This window comes from Tauraco erythrolophus, chromosome 3 (assembly GCF_009769465.1).
Source record: "Tauraco erythrolophus isolate bTauEry1 chromosome 3, bTauEry1.pri, whole genome shotgun sequence".
NCBI classification, from domain to species: domain Eukaryota; kingdom Metazoa; phylum Chordata; class Aves; order Musophagiformes; family Musophagidae; genus Tauraco; species Tauraco erythrolophus.
Genome location: NC_141467.1, coordinates 58232806 through 58248929, shown reverse-complemented (window position 1 = coordinate 58248929; position 16124 = coordinate 58232806). Strand labels below are relative to the sequence as shown.

The 16124-nt window shown below is 43.2% G+C and overlaps 1 protein-coding gene across 1 annotated transcript in view; it reads right to left on the bottom strand.

Annotated features, from left to right (window-relative positions):
- LOC147529018 (chloride channel protein C-like) overlaps positions 1-15046 on the bottom strand; it is an 84959-nt gene extending 69913 nt beyond the window's left edge. Inside the window, exons 1-6 of the mRNA XM_086608432.1 lie at positions 14796-15046; positions 13762-13891; positions 8848-8928; positions 7712-7887; positions 5514-5606; positions 1347-1590 (exon numbers count right to left, since the gene is read on the bottom strand). Of these exons, the coding sequence (XP_086464558.1) occupies positions 1347-1590; positions 5514-5606; positions 7712-7887; positions 8848-8928; positions 13762-13891; positions 14796-15046 (975 nt within the window). The remainder of the gene's footprint in view (positions 1-1346; positions 1591-5513; positions 5607-7711; positions 7888-8847; positions 8929-13761; positions 13892-14795) is intronic.
- Positions 15047-16124: the final 1078 nt, after the last annotated feature.

Genomic DNA, 16124 nt, shown 5'->3' with positions numbered 1-16124 from the left:
GCCAGCTTTTCCCTCTAATGACACTAAGAGAAAATAGAAGGAGACAGAATTCACTGCTTTTTTTTCAGAAAACATCCAAAAGGAGCATTAAAAAAGCTATGCTTATTGTAAAATAGCAATTGAAGTGAATCCACTCTCCCCTGTGCACGCAGCTGTTCATTACACAATACTTTGGCTTCAGCAATGAATGTGGCTTCAGAAGGCCTGACTTCTTTTCTATCCACGTAGTCTCACCTTTCCACCACAAATTTTTATCTTCTTGGTTGCGTCACTGCAACTGTTTGGGGGACTGCACTGTGAGTTGGCCCGCAAAAAGGATTTAGGTGGAAAACCAATGTCTTCTGCGCTTGCTCCAGCTAAACTTGTGGTAAAGAAAATATACGCCGAATACTTCTGCATAGCATATGCAAAATCATTATATCAGGCAGCATGCACAAAAAAAATGTTGGCCATTTTGCCAACCAAGGTATGTCTATATGTGGAAAATACCATAATCTCTGGTCTCTGCATTGCTAGAGAGATACAAGCCAGAAGAAATCTAGAATCAATGAAAGTGATCAGCGAATTACCTCAGGAAAAATTTACTTAGTAGGAAAAAGTGGACTGGGATTCAGAAGGCCAGGGTTTTATTTCTAGCTCTCTAATTGATCTTCAAGTCAAATACAAATAAGGATATCTAGGCAAGAAGAAGTGAAGATCACGATACTTGCACATCACTGTTGAATCATCTTGCAACCAAAATGAGCAAAAGACATGATAATAAAAGCAACTATTTTTAGATAGACATAAGGCAAAATTCAAAGATCAAGGTTTTGTTGTGCTGGAAGAAATAAAGTAAAAGCAGCTGAGGCTGAAGGTCACCTCTGTTGTGCAACCAAGAACAAACAGTGATTATATGTTTTCAAGTGTTTAATCTGTAAGCACCAAGGAAAAGGGGCACAGTACAGCAATACCTGCAGCAACAACAGAGAGCTCAAGCCAACTACAGAAGGACAGGACAACCTATTTAAGACCTTCTCTGCTTTTTCCTTTACTTGGAAGTATCCCTCTCCTATCCAGCACCAATACAGAAAGTTATCTTAATAACTAATATGATTAGCTAATGAGAAAACAATAGATGCTTTGTCTATTTGTTCACTTTAATTTAGAAGAAAACAACTCTGTGTTGCATCTGATTACCGGATGTAAAGTGTGAAGGCTTCCATATCCATTGATCTGATAATTGTACGTATTCCGTCCTTTCCCCTTCTCAGTCCCCCTTCCCTGCTACTCCCCCAGCAACAATGCTGAGAAAGACAAGCCTAAAACCCCGCATCTATTTTCTCCCTCATCTGTACAGTACGTACCCAAAATATAATTCTTTTCTCTGCTTCAAAAAATCCAAAATGACCTCTGTAAACAAACCCATAGAGAGAAGAGGACAGTAAATCCGTGGTGAAGGTAGCCATCAAACAGCAGAAGAAGGTTTGCCAGGCCAGCCTGATGTCCCAGAATGAAGACACTTCTTCTAAGGTGAACAAGAGCCCACCAATGGGGGCACGAAATACCGAAGCTATCCCTGCTCCTGCACCAGCCGTAATGAAACTGCGCCTGCAACAGGTAGAAGAGTCAAAATTTGGGTAACAGGAAAGAAACAGAAACAAAAAAACCCTCCATAAAGATAATTTCCTGTCAAAGCTGGGATTATGGGGCTGAATTTAAAGACCTGCTGGTTTATTTTGACGTTATTATAGTGTCTCGCACCTCTAGGATTTGCGTTCAGATCTGTCCGCCTTGACAAAACCTTCAACCCTATAACATGGCACAGGGAGCACCGTGCCATGCCAGCGAGCTGCCAAACTAGCATCGACCAGCCTAGCGCCAGGCAGATGAGCCACTTCACATCCTGGAAGCAGTGCAGTCACGAGGGTGAAATACTGCAGGGAAGAAGGTAAGAAAGTCTGGGATTCACTAGAGAGTGAGAGTACAGTCCTGGAGCCGCCTCAGGCTGTAAACGTCTGAGAAATCCACAGGGAACATACATGCCTTGTATCCCAACCCGTAAAGGTGTGAGTCTCACATACACCCCAAAGACGAACAAACTTCTGTTGCTGTAAGCTGCACTAGGAGCTCAGATGGCAGGTATCTGCACTGTGAGCCAGCAAAGAACAGAAAAAAGAAAAAAAAAATAACAATATAGGTAACAAACTGTTGTAAAGAAAGGCATTACTGGACAGTTTTCTTTTATACATTTATTATTATGATTTATTTTCTCACACATAACATCATTTTCTTTTCAAAAGGCCCCCTTCGTTATATGAAAATAACATCCTGCGTTAGATCGATGTTACATTTTTTAAGGAAGGCTGCAGTGTGCAGAATAGGGGGGAAAGACGACATCCCTGTCTCTAATTTAGAGACATAGATTTGACGGATGGACCACTCAGTGGATAAGGAATTGGCTGGATGGTCACACTCAAAGAGTTGTGGTCAATGGCTTGATGTCCAAGTGGAGGCCAGTGACGAGTGGTGTTCCTAAGGGGCCAGTATTGGGGTTGACACTGTTTAACATTTTTGTTGGTAACGTGAACCGTGGGATTGAGTGCACCCTCAGCAAGTTTGCTGACAACACCAAGCTGTGTGGTGTTGTGGACATGCTGGAGGGAAGGGATGCCATCCAGAGGGACCTTGACAGGCTGGAGAGATGGGCCTGTGAGAACCTCATGAAGTTCAACAAGGCCAAGTGCAAGGTCCTGCACATGGGTTGGGGCAATCCCAAGCACAAGTACAGTCTGACCGGGGAATGGATTGAGAGCAGCCCTGAGGAGAAGGACTTGGGGGTGCTGGTTGATGAGAAGCTCAACATGAGCCAGCAATGTGCGCTTGCAGCCCAGAAAGCCAACCGTATCCTGGGCTGCATCAAAAGAAGCGTGGCCAGCAGGTCGAGGGAGGTGATTCTGCCCCTCTACTCAGCTCTCGTGAGACCCCACCTGGAGTACTGTGTTCAGCTCTGGAGTCCCCAGCACAAGAAGGACATGGAGCTGCTGGAGCGAGTCCAGAGGAGGGCCACGAAGATGATCCGAGGGCTGAAGCACCTCTGCTATGAAGATAGGGTGAGAGAGTTGGGGCTGTTCAGTCTGGAGAAGAGAAGGCTCCGGGGTGATCTTATAGCAGCCTTCCAGTACTTAAAGGGGGCCTACAGGAAAGCTGGAGAGGGACTTTTTACAAAGGCATGTAGTGATAGGATAAGGGGCAATGGCTTTAAACTGAAAGAGGGAAGATTTAGATTAGATCTAAGGATGAAATTTTTCACTCTGAGGGTGACGAGGCCCTGGAACTGGTTGCCCAGAGAAGCTGTGGCTGCCCAATCCCTGGAAATGTTCAAGGCCAAGCTGGAGCAACCTGATGTAGAAGAAGGTGTCCGTGCCTGTGGCACGGGTGTTGGAACTAGATGATCTTTAAGGTCCCTTCCAACTCAAAAAATTCTATGAAATAAAATTATGATTGAATTCTGCCTCGGAAAATTGGATTCAAGTCCAGCCTTTGCAGGGAACACTGGGTATTGCTGATACATGTAATGCACTAATCACTAGTGCTCACCAGCTTATAAAACTTGCATCTTCTGGATGCACTACCTGAGACTTTCAGGGGTAGTTTGGAGAAATACTGAGCATTCAATACTAGCTGGTATCAATAAGTATACAAAATACTTGAGTATTCTTAGTATTAATAAATGCCAATTTCTCAAAAAAAACCAAAAAAACCCAAACCAATACGACAGGAAAAATAACAACCAATCAAAAAAACCCCCCACCAAAACCAGACTAAAGTCATCTCCAAACATTATCAGGCATTTTTGAATATTTTTGACTTCTCTGTGGTATCTACAAATTTTGTCAGTGCAAAAATGCGTGACAATGAGGATAACAAACAGAAAATGCAGGAACAGGTTGGAGAGTTAGTGTGTCAAAATCCTTACAAAGCCCTCTCCTCCTGGAGTCCACCAGTAAAGCTACACAGGCAACCTTACATCTGATATTTCCCAACTCACAATTGTTGAGTTATGTATTCTATGTGTGAGCATTTTTACTTACAGGTTGTATCTGCACAGTGACACTGTTTCCAGCAGCAGGGAACTCAAAAGGTGCTGCATGGCACAATAAATCCTGGACGAACTTTGCTTGGCCAGCTATTGCTCCAGTCAGTTGTACGTTCTACGTGTCCCACCAGTAGCATCAGCAATGAAACTGGACCCCTCCTACACATCCGTTCCAGCTGTTGAATGGAGGGACGCCTTAAGATCCTTCAACATCCTAACACTTGCTGAGTTACTGCACTGCCTGTGACCGTACTTGCTGAGGGTAATTCTCTTAAGCCTACTTAACAACTCCAAAAGATATCGAGGGAGTGGGAGTCTTTCATCCTGGTTCTTGTCAAAGAAGCGAGGTGTCACTTAGGCTAAAAATTCTTGTCTGCTGCTCACTAACAACCTTCCTTGTGAAGGGGTCTTCCGCAGGACCTGTCTCTCCCAGGACGGTTGCTCACTGCAAGCTAATGCTACTTTCTAATTATACCATAACTGGATCCTGTGGAGAAAAACAGAAGTTCTTACTGCTTCTCCTACTGCAACCACTGATTTCTTCCATGAGTGATGTTTTGTCTAACCAGCACATCTCAGATTTATTTAAATGACTGATCTTAAAAGGCTACATGCAAAGGAGATCCCATATCTTCCCTTTGGTGCTTTTTTGTTTTCTTTTAAGCTACAGATAGTTCACAATGTCCGCTCATTTGAATTATTTCTATTTCTTCAGAAAATTAATATATGAGAGTCTTTCTTTTTCTCCTGGCTTTAAGAAAAAAAACAGTATTGTATAGAGTTTTGTACATCAACATGAAAGTAAATACCATCCAGAAGACATAAACTGGTTTGTAATTTCTTTTTCTGGATACTAATCTCATTAATTTCAGTAGAACTGTTCACAAGAGAGAGCTTACCAGCGTTATCTCACAGACACGCATGAGCAGAGAAGAGCCAAATTAAAAAAGTATCACAAACAATTTACTTTTTCAAAACTAGAAAAATAAAGCAAGGGCCCCCTGCGCACATTGTGCAATCTTCATCATCTCTTTTTTTCCTGGGCCAGCATCGTTAATTTGAGGATAAAGCCTATGTGTAAAAATCCTGCATTTTTATCCCTCCTCATACAACCCAGAAGACAATGGGAAAAGGTCTTCAGTATTAATGTATTATTTCACAAGCACTCAGTAAAACAACTTGTGAACTTTCTTTTAATCAAAAAACTTTAAAGTTGGTTAATTAACAACTTCCTTTTAATTAGAGCAGGTGTTTTTTTCCTCCATTCCAAAGTGACAAACAGCAGGAAGCCTGAAAGATTGCTGGAGCAGCCTCTCCGTTTCCCTTCCAGATGCAATGGGCTCACCAGTGACTTGCTGGACACCTCCGGGGCACCGAAGGCAGGTGGTGGGGTTGCCCTCCCCGCCAGAGCCCCACAGCTCTGCCCATCACTTACTTATCAGCTGAATTCCGAAACCTGGTGAAGATCGGGAGGTGGACGCCAAGGGTGTCTGACTGCAGCTGGCTCAGGCCACAACCCAGGAGAGCACTAGAAGTGATGTTGTATAATTGAGAGCACTTTTCAGTAAATTATTCATAAATCAGCCATAGTTAAAGGCAGCAGAGGACAGAGCCTTAGCTGGCGTGCAGCAGCAAAGCTAGAATGGTTTCAATGGATTTAAACATGGAAAATGTTAAACACGTCTTTGAAATATGCAAAGTCCTGTTGACATAAAGCAGGAGGCTACTTAAGACTTTCAGATTCTTGACTCAGAGACTTGAGGATCTCTTTTGCAAGGAGCGTTGTGATGATAGACTGTGGAATGCCTTTTAAAGAACTGCATGTTAATGTCTGCCCAAGTGTGGTGACACGTCAGACTATAGCCCATCATTTCAATCGTCTGTTCCCAGGTTAATGACCATGGCAGCCAGAACAGGCCTACTTCTAACAGAAGATGTGTAATGATTTAAATTATTACAGTGTGTTTCCAGGCAGCACTTCAAACTACATTTAAATGGGAAAAAAAAATATCCAAACCCTTAGTGAAATGAAAAATCTATTCATTGTATAATTTTGGAAGACATTTCTACAAGACTTAAATTAAGAGCCTTAACGAATATCTCAGAGGCTTTTAGCAACTTACTTGTGTCTATGTTTAATAAAAACGGTGGAGGGTTCCAGCTAAATTAAATTAAACTAGCTCTTAATTCCTATGTTTTGAAAAGGCATCATGTTAATACTGTGCTGACTTTCTTCATGGAAACATGATTCAATTCTTTGGCTCATGCATCACTGTTACCAACCCAGCACAAAGGAAACAAAATCACAGCTGCAGTCTCTGAGCTCCTGGAGACAAATGTCTGAAAGCAAAGAAAACAAAAGAAACCTAAAGAGAGAGCTAAACCTTGGTAATCATTGTCTGAAAGGTTTGTGGCTGCCTCTGACTGACCATGCGCTCCTATTTTTGAACTTCTGAGTCATCCCCTTGGGTGCTGCACCTCCGTGCAAATAAATAAATAAATATAAACCCACGGAGTAACAGAAAATGTGAAAGGGTGGTGGGGAGGAGGAGAGGTTCAGTCAGGATGGTGAAGAGGTAGGAAACAAACCTCAAGGATGAATACTTTCCAAAACCAAGAAGGATCAGAAATAAAAAAGCAAACCAGCCAACAAACAAGCTATATCATATTAGCAGAGATCAATTTTACCATCTCTACTCAAGATACGGTTTAATAATGGTAATAAAGTGCAGCAGCATTCTCCTCTAAATGGTGAATAAAGGAAATTATGTCACTTACCGAAACAGAAAAATCCAAAATCTGGCCTGCAGTTCTTACTAAGTTTGGCTGTATTGCAACACAGTAAATTTTAAGAACCACTCTGACTTACAGAGCAGAACTGGGCACCTCTCCTCTCGCCTTCCCAAAAGGCCCCATACCACAACAGGGTGATGGGGATTCTCCTTCTTTCTATGTAGCAAGGGGGAATAAAAACATCATCTTTCAAAAAGACGACAAAGTCTGCTTTTCCCTACCTAGAAACAACAAGCAGCTCCAACCTGACTCGCAATCTGCCACCCACAGAGCTCGCAACGGAGCTCCTGGTTCCTGTGGTCGCCCTTAGCTGGCACCGGCGGCTGCCGTGTTTGGAAGCTGGAGACACAGATCCCAGAGGACTTGGCTGTCTGTCGCCATGTGCCTTGCACTGCCACTTACAGCACTTGTGCGGGTGGCTGTGAAAACGTCATCCCTTTTGTGCACACCCACTTGAGACTGCCTTGATTTTTATATATTTTTTATATACCTTTGCATAGGTAAAAGCAGTTACATGAGACATAAAGCAGCAGGCAGGCCGTAGCTGCAGGACAGGCTGCTTTCAGAAACAAGACAGACTGCTGTCATCCAGATAACTGCTTCCTGAGCCTCATGGGGAATTGTCCTAGGGAACTGAGCCAATATTTAAAAGACACAGCAAAAAAATGTTTTTCTTCACTGCATGGCATGAATAGTTGTGCTAATGCAAAAGGAGAGACAGGACAGGTGAAAAGAGCTCCCAACGCAGGATATTTTTTAAGCAAGCGCTGCCACCAAGACAGACATTGCAAAACCATACCCTCAGCCTGACAGCTTTAACTTTCATATGCTATTTCTTACCCCAAATGGATCATGGGACCTTCTGGCCCACAGAAGAGCCCAGAGGCTACAGCCAGCACGCATGAGACAAATGTCCCTAAAAAGGTCTTAATGTTAAAAAGATGTTGAATAGAAGTGCCATTCAAATATCCAATGATTTCTGGTAAGCCAGACGGTGAACCTGCTGGGCAAAAGAACTGTAAAGGAAAAAAAAAAAAAAAAAAAAACAAAAAAGAGAAACCAAGTCAACAATCATTAAATGTTGATATGTTAGATGTGTCTGTGGACACCTTGCTCTGTTCACAAACAAACTTTCCCAGGAGTAACAGATGGCATAGATACACATATAACTTTTGGCTACACACAAAAATTCAAGCTCCCAATAGTGTTGCTCTAAGCGTACTGGGAGTACTGAGAGAGCCCTGCCCCAGCCCCCTGCCACCCCCCCAACTGCAGAAGCTGACCAGCATCTTGCCTTTGCACAGGCTGTCTGCAGGGCAGGGCATATGAGTGAACCTGTGTGATTTGCCCAGTCAGTTTAGATTTCAGAGAGCTTAAAACTGGTCAGTTATTACTCACATAACAGCAAACTCCCTTTTCCTACTGTTGCTGGATTTCAAGGGAAGTTCAGCAAAACATTCACTTTTTCTCTCACCTATGCTGTTAATTGCCTGTCTATAATTAAATTGAACACAGTAGGACAGTAAATGACGGAAAAGCTCAATGTTCTAGCCTTGCAGCCTCATAAAAGTACTGATCTGGGCTGCAAGCAATACTCACATAGCACCGCTAAAAGATCAATCTAAAACCAACAGTAACTTCTATATGGACTGATGGTCTTTGGCTTAGGCCCCTTCCAAGCACTGAGTTTTCACAAGTTACACCAGCTGCCACTTGTATTTATTTTATAAACACCACATGCTAAGTGTAAATTGCATTGCCACCACCGCTGATTTCACCCCAGACACTTTTATACAAGTTACGGGTGGTGGAATCCAGCCTTAGGCTGAAGGCCAAAAAAGACCTTCCCCATCAGGTTATAGAATAGATTTATTTTTTTTTTAAATAAAATACTGAATTAATCAGTATTTGGAAGAGCAAGAGATGTAGTTTGTCATAGCGTTATAGGCTTGTTGCACAGGAGACGTAACACTCACCAGCACTAAGGTTGAAGAGAGAATCACCATGGCCAGCCCAGACCCAAGCGCGCACAGCCAGGTCATGTGGATGTTGCCATCCTGTCCGGTTGAAAAATAGATTACTTACATGGGCACCCATAGACCAGGTCCTGCTTTTTAATGATGTTTTGTCCCACAGATTTGCGCAGGCTGAAGGTGTACCACAGGGAAAAACCAAAACAAGTAGTGCAGGCTCTTTAAAAGGACGGGAGTGAGAAACAGTAAGGTGAACGATGACTTTCAGAGTCAAATCACGTTTTTTTCCAGGACTTTTTTGCCCATTTCTATAAACACCATAAAGAATATGTTGTTACTCATCAAGGCCCATTTCGGGTCAGAAGCAGAGTTAAAGGACTTTAAGAAGCACAAGAAAATATTAAACGGTGTCTTCAGGAGACACTTTGCCCAAATGAAGGCTTCGAAGTCTTACATCAGTAATCACCTTTACGAATTTGCAGCTATTATTAGTACACAGAATACAAGTGAGCAAGCTCTTTCTTTCTTTATTTTAACCAAAAGGACCTCTCTCCTGCTAGCCCTTCTCACATTTTAAAAACACGTTTTCGTCTCCCCGGGTTTTCAGTTTGTTTGTTTGTTCTTGGGCTGACCGCAGCCATGCTGTCTCCACAACTCCTCAGCTCCCACATACCTTACCGCCTTCCGTGACACCCAGCTGTGATTCATCGTGTGCGTAGGTCAAACATGTCCCTTGCATTTCTGAGGTCACGGCATTACAGCCGGTCACCGCAGCCTTCCCGGCAGTACGTCCCATCAAGGCTTTTGCAAGCACATCGTGCAGCGCAGCCAAACAGGAAAGCAAAGAGCACGAAAATGAGTTTTGCTCATCTGCAGCTGAAGGAGGTATTTCGATGGGAAGAACCCAGGGCAGGAATTACATGTTTGCACTGATGTCAGAGCGTGTGAGAGCTTACCTCCTGTCCCTCTCTATTAGTTTAATACAACAGGGCAAATTTTATAACACAACAGGACCATGAGTGTGGGTAATGGTTGTTGTGATGTCCTGGAGTCAAACCGTGGTTTCTTTCTATATATTCTTTATTTATACTTCAGTGTGTGTATAAATGCACATGCATGTATATATATACAAATGCATATATGCATGTATATGTGTGTATTCATCCACTGTTTATATATTGTATAAACATACGTGTAGTTTGTATATAAGAAATCCCAGGGAAATAATATTCCAAGAGCGTTATATATGCTTTCTTCATGGAAAACCTAAACTTGTTCATTTCTTGGATATTCCCAATGATATATTCAGCCTCCATCTGTTCCACAGAATAAGTTTTCCCTTGCAATTCTGTGAAGTGATTGAGATCTCTCCTTCAGCAGTTGGCAGCATTATTCCATTATCTTGATTTCACAGAACAGTGGAGGATATATCCAAGTCTCCCTTGTATTGGAGAGCGCAGAACTGGACACAGTACTCCAGATGTGGCCTCAACAGCACTGAATAGAGGGGAAGGATCACCTCCCTTGACCTGTGGGCAACACTCCTAATGCAGCCCAGGATGCTGTTGGCTGAATGGCAACACAATCATCTGGTCTATCAAGCTCTGCTTCCTTCCACCTTGTTTTTGTCTGTGAGTTTGCTGGAGGTGCAGTCTGGCCCATCACCTAGGTCATTAGTGAAGATACCCAACAGTGTTTGGCCTCAATATTGACCCCTGGGGTACACTCGTGGTGACCAACCTCCAGTTGGACTTTGTGCCACTGATCAGAATGCTTTCAACTCAGCAGTTCTGCTGGTTAAATTCATCTCACTGTCCACTTAGCTAACCCATACACCATCAGTTTGTCTATGAGGATGTTACAGGAGACAGTGATGAAAGCCTTGCTAAAGTCAGAATAAAGAAGATCCACTGCTCCAGTCATCTGATTGTAGAAGGTTGTTAGCCACTGTAAATCCATGCTGACTATGCCAAATCACCTTCTTTTCCTTCATACTGTTAGAAATGGTTTCCAGGATTATTTGCTGTATCGCCTTCCCAGAGTGAAGATTAAGTTTACTTGCCTGAAGTTCTTCTTGTCCTTCTCGAAGACAGGAGTGACACTGGCTTCCTCCAGGCTTCAGGAACCTCTCCTGAATTGCCATGTCCTTTCAAAGATAATTGAAAGTGGCCTCACAATGACATCAGCCAGCTCCCTCAGAGAAGGCATTGAGTACCTCGGCCTTTTCCAAGTCCTTTGTCACCAAGTCCCCTACCCAGTTTGACAACAAGCCCATGTTTTTCCTAGTCTTCCTTTTGCTGCTGATGTACCTGTAGACCTTGATGCACCTCCTTCCTTCCTTGTTGCCCTTCAACATCTCTTATCAGATTCAACTCCAGGTGCAGTTTGGCTTTCCTAACTCCAGCTCTGTATTTCTCCTGGGCCACCTGTCCCTGCTTCCACTTCTTGTGTGCTTCCTTTTTACGTTTGAGTTTTGTGAGGAGCTTCCTGCCACCTTTTGTTTGATATCCTGCTCATTGGAAAGGACTGTTCTTCACCATGGAGAAGATAATCTCTGAAAACCAACCAGTCCTCTGGGATGCCTATTCTCTCCAGGATGGTCTCCTTTGGGATTCTTCCGAGTAGATCCTCTGAACAGACCAACGTGCTCTCCTGAAGTCCAGAATTGTAATCCTGAATTTTGCTTTTTTCCTCACTTCTCAGGATCCTTCACACCTGCCTCCAACCTTCACATCCTGACCAGTTTTTCCTTGTCTGTAGGTATGAGGTCCAGCAGAGCATGTCCCCTCATTGGCTTCTCGATCATCTATCAGGAAGTTATCAACGCACTCCAGAAACCTCATGGATTGCTTCTGCCCTGCTGTGTTGTCTTTCCAGCAGATATTGGGGTGGTTTGCTAAAGATGCCCAAGAGGATCTGGACCAGTGAACATGAGACTTCTGCCAATTCTCTGAAGACAGTCTTGTCTAATTCTTCATGATCTGGTGATCTATAGCAGACACCCACAACATCACTCATGCTGGTGTCATAGTTTAGCCCAGCTGGCAACTAAACACCACACAGCTGCTCACTCACCCTTCCCCACCCCCAGGGGATGTGGAAGAGAATTAAAAGGGAAAAGGGAAGGAAACTTGTCTCGTGGGTTGAGATAAGAACAATTTAATAATACATGAATATATATAGGTATAATAATAATAACATACATAAACAAGTGATGCACAGTGTAATTGCTCACCATCCAATGACCAATGTCTGTCCCATCCCAGCAAACAATCCTGAAACAGGTAAGTCCGAAGACCACAATACCGCACAAGAAAAGACACAAAACCAAAAGAGTTTTGAGAGAGAGAGAGCACTCCAAGAGTTCAAGAGAGCCCTTGGAAGAGAGTTCCCGGCAGAGCAAGAGCTCTTCTTCCTGGTCAACCCTCCTTTTTATACACTGGGCATGATGTTACATGATATGGAATACTCCATTGGCCAATTTGGCCCTCAATCCTAAGTCTCAGTTCAAATCATAAAGGGAGTTGTGAACCCTTTGTCCCAGCTATGCCTTCTCCAGCCTGTTGTGCTCCTGCACGCTGGCATGAACATGAAAAGCTGAAAGGTCCTTGATATATCAGCACCAACTATAAACATCAGTGCACTATCAACATTCTTCTCATAACGAATCCCAGACTAAAACCAAAACACAGAGCTTTTCTAGCTGCTAAAAAGAAAAACTGACTCTATCCCAGCTGAAACCAGGACAGCTGGTGTGCCCTCTGACCCTGACTCTCAGCTGACTCTCACCTGTCCCAAGGCAGAGCTCCATCCATTCCCACAGCTTTCTCACAAACAGGGCAACTCCCTCTCTTCACCATCCCGCTCTGTCCTTCCAAAAGAGCCTGTATCCAGCCACTGCAGCGCTCCAGCAGTGTCAGCTGTCCCATCACATCTGTGCAGCCAAGGAGCTCATCTGCCATGCCGCAGTCTCAGCGAGAGGTCCCAGCCATTGCCCGCAGCCCCAAACCTGCCCAGCTGCACTCTCCCTCGGGACCTTGCTCTGGGTTGTGGCCTCCACTGAGTCAGGGGCAATTTCTCGCCCGGGTGCTGGGGACCATGTCCGGCAGCTCCTTGCCACCATTGCTGAGCACAAAAGCACCATCCGCCCAGACCTGTTCCTCTTCTGCACAAATCACTGCGTCTGCTGCCCACACGCCGTGTGTGGTGGTTGTACAGGCTCCCCTCCAGCACCCGCTGACAGGATGCCTGATCCTCCCTGGTCAGGATTCAGCTGGAACAAGAGCTTAAAGCCCCTTCCTCACAAGAAGCTCTTCAGTATTCATACTAATCTGCCATAGATATCACAAACCAGGCAAAAATTTTACCACTGGCTTCTCTCTACAGGTGAGAAAAACAAGCGGTCAGGAGTGGAGATGCCTTAACATTTACATTGGCTTTAGCCATTCAGTGATTTTACCACAACCATCCCAATTATCACAGAGATTATGACACACATCAAGGACAAATTAATAATTCCACAATAATCCATTACAGCATCAGCTGCCCCAGACATAGACAGAAATAACATATCTGATACCAGGTCCTCTTTCACTAAGTACCTCAAGAGAAACCTAATCCTTTCCCTTGGACACCAACAATACCTAAAGTAGCATATGCCCCTTATGTGCAAGGAGGAAGGGGAAGGCTGCAATATTTTAAAAACTGTCTTCATCAATCCCATGATGAGAACTCCATCAGATATCACACTGTACTGCAGGCTAAGTTGTAGCAAAGGATGTCTACAGAAAGCACCGCAGGATATCTGGTGCCTACATCCATCTAGACAGGCAGCACCTCTAGTCAATTAAAACTTCACGATGTGGATTTTCTAATAAACAAACACAGAAGAGGACACTCTGACTTTCTCTTGCTCACCTGCAGGTACTTTTCCACCAGGTCCCATTTCAATTTGATGAGAGAGTCAATTATCTGATGAGTCAAAAACCCCAGCATCCCGACTGCTGTGCCAATTAGCCCCATCAGCAGCCATCGATCCCACTCTTTTCTAGAAATAGGAAAACATAGTTACCTCTCAGCCTACAGCACAGGACTATTTTCCATACTTCTTCTCACAAGCTCTCAAGTTCCATTTTTAGAGCATTTTGATTATTAACCATCACTGCATAAGCAAGAGAATGGTTTTGCCAATATCAATTAAAAAAGTGTACACTCAACACAACTCTAACTTCAGGGGAAAGCCATTTCCATTTAGGTAAGGAACATGGTTGGATTTTTGGTTTTGTTCTTTATAATATCTAAGGAGCAGTGCAGTCTGCTTTCAGATGCTGATTGTTTGATGCCATCTCAAAATTCAGCTATGGGAATCAGTAATTAAGCATTTAGCAGAGCACTCAGAACTCATTTCAAAGTAGTTCTTGTTCTCTTCTACTGCAACTAATGCACTGAGCACCTATCACATACATATGCAAACCTTTACCTCTAGTTTCTGTCTTTCCTAAACTTATACTTCTACTAATAATTGTGCACTGATAATAATTTCTGATTTATTTCCAGTATTATGTGGGACTAGAGCACCCCTACTGAGATTCAAACACCACGTTTCCTGCAGATTATGCTAAGAGGCAGTGAATTTCAAGAAAAGTCTCAGTAAGAGAACATTCCTCCAAACCTCTGCAAAGTCCCTTCCTTTTAAGTTGTATACATACAGTAGTTAATAACATTTTTTTTGCATATTCAATAATTTTTCAAGAGCAAAGGCTTAAGCACTTTCAAAAATGCTTTTAATCAAAGTTGTTTGCGTCTTGGCCCTCTTCTACATTCTATTAAAGTATTTCCCTGTGTACAGAAACAACAAATGACATTTTCTTAATCCTTTCTGCTATCAGACAACTCCCTGGATTGTCTAAATTACCCATAGCTTAGAGGCAACATATTTAAGGTAAGTTTACCTGTATGTTTTCTCTTGTAGCCACTTCTTATAAACTTTACTGTGTGAAGGCAAATAATCCAAACTCTCATGGGCTATCAGGTGTTCTCTCTCCTCCTCCTTGCAGTGATAATATGATAAGCTGCTTCTGCTGATGCTACATTGCCTCCTAAAATCCTGAGAATGAATCAAATCGGGCCCATGATCTTCTGCCATCAACATCTCCTCTTCACCATTTTCCACTCGTGTCCTACAGGAAAAAAGTGATGACATTACAGTGGCCTCCAAGAAACTTTGGGATGCCAACAAGAACGACGTGAGCCCAAGATCAGTTTCCTGGGGACTGCAAGAAATGGAAAACCACACGAGGATGGAGTAGCTGTGGCACAGAGATTGGCTGGTTTGTGTTTGGACTTGGTTTGCTGGGGCTATGTTTAGACCCAGTACAGTCAAAGCAACAAAAACTTGTCTGAGCTGGAGCTCTCTGGTGAAGAACAGACCGATGTAGCAAGATTGTTGCATCGGCTCCTTGCTGACTGTACAGAGATGTTTGAGCTGTAGGGCCTTTGTCTGTTTTAAAGAGGTGATCACTTGCTGTGCTTTGAGCTGCCCAAAGATCTTGATCCACTAATCTAATCACACAATTTAATTAAAAAAAAAAAAATAAAATCTAGGTTGCAGTGACATTCAGTTAAACTCCAAATTCTCAGTATTACATAAGTACTCTGAAAAAACTTATTCTCTAACACGACTTCCTTTAAATTTACATGCCAAATTTCTTTTAGATAGATAAAAACCATTTGCTAGACTACTAATCTCACTACAGCCTGGATACTTCATCCGAGGTAGTTTGCAAGTTGGCAATCAAAGCAGAAGAAGACTTGATGCGTGCTAAATATTTACTGTAAAGAAAAGTAGGTAACATGCTGTGTGCTTGCCACCTCCAAGGCGTGTCTTTGGTTACTGAAGACAGAGCAGAGAAAGATTTCTGCTGCTGTTCACTTACTGGCATGTGGATCAATTTGGAAAGGTCTCATCTCAAATGAGGAAACACAAATAGTTCCTGGTTGTCAGTCAGTGAGTTTTAAACAGCAAAAGAAAAAACATCTTTACACAAGCCACATGCAAATTATCCAAAACCAAGTCTTTTGGACCTCTGGCTTTTGCAACACTGAAAATTTCCTTGTTGCCCACTACTCACACTTCTCAAACGTAATGAAACACATTGTCAAGGCAATACTGGCTGGGGCAGAGCGGCACCTCCAGAGCAGGATATAGCAATGGCCTAAGTCCAATTTCTTATACTATGACTGTGGTTTTCTGCCAGCTCAATCAGGCATTTCATACTGGA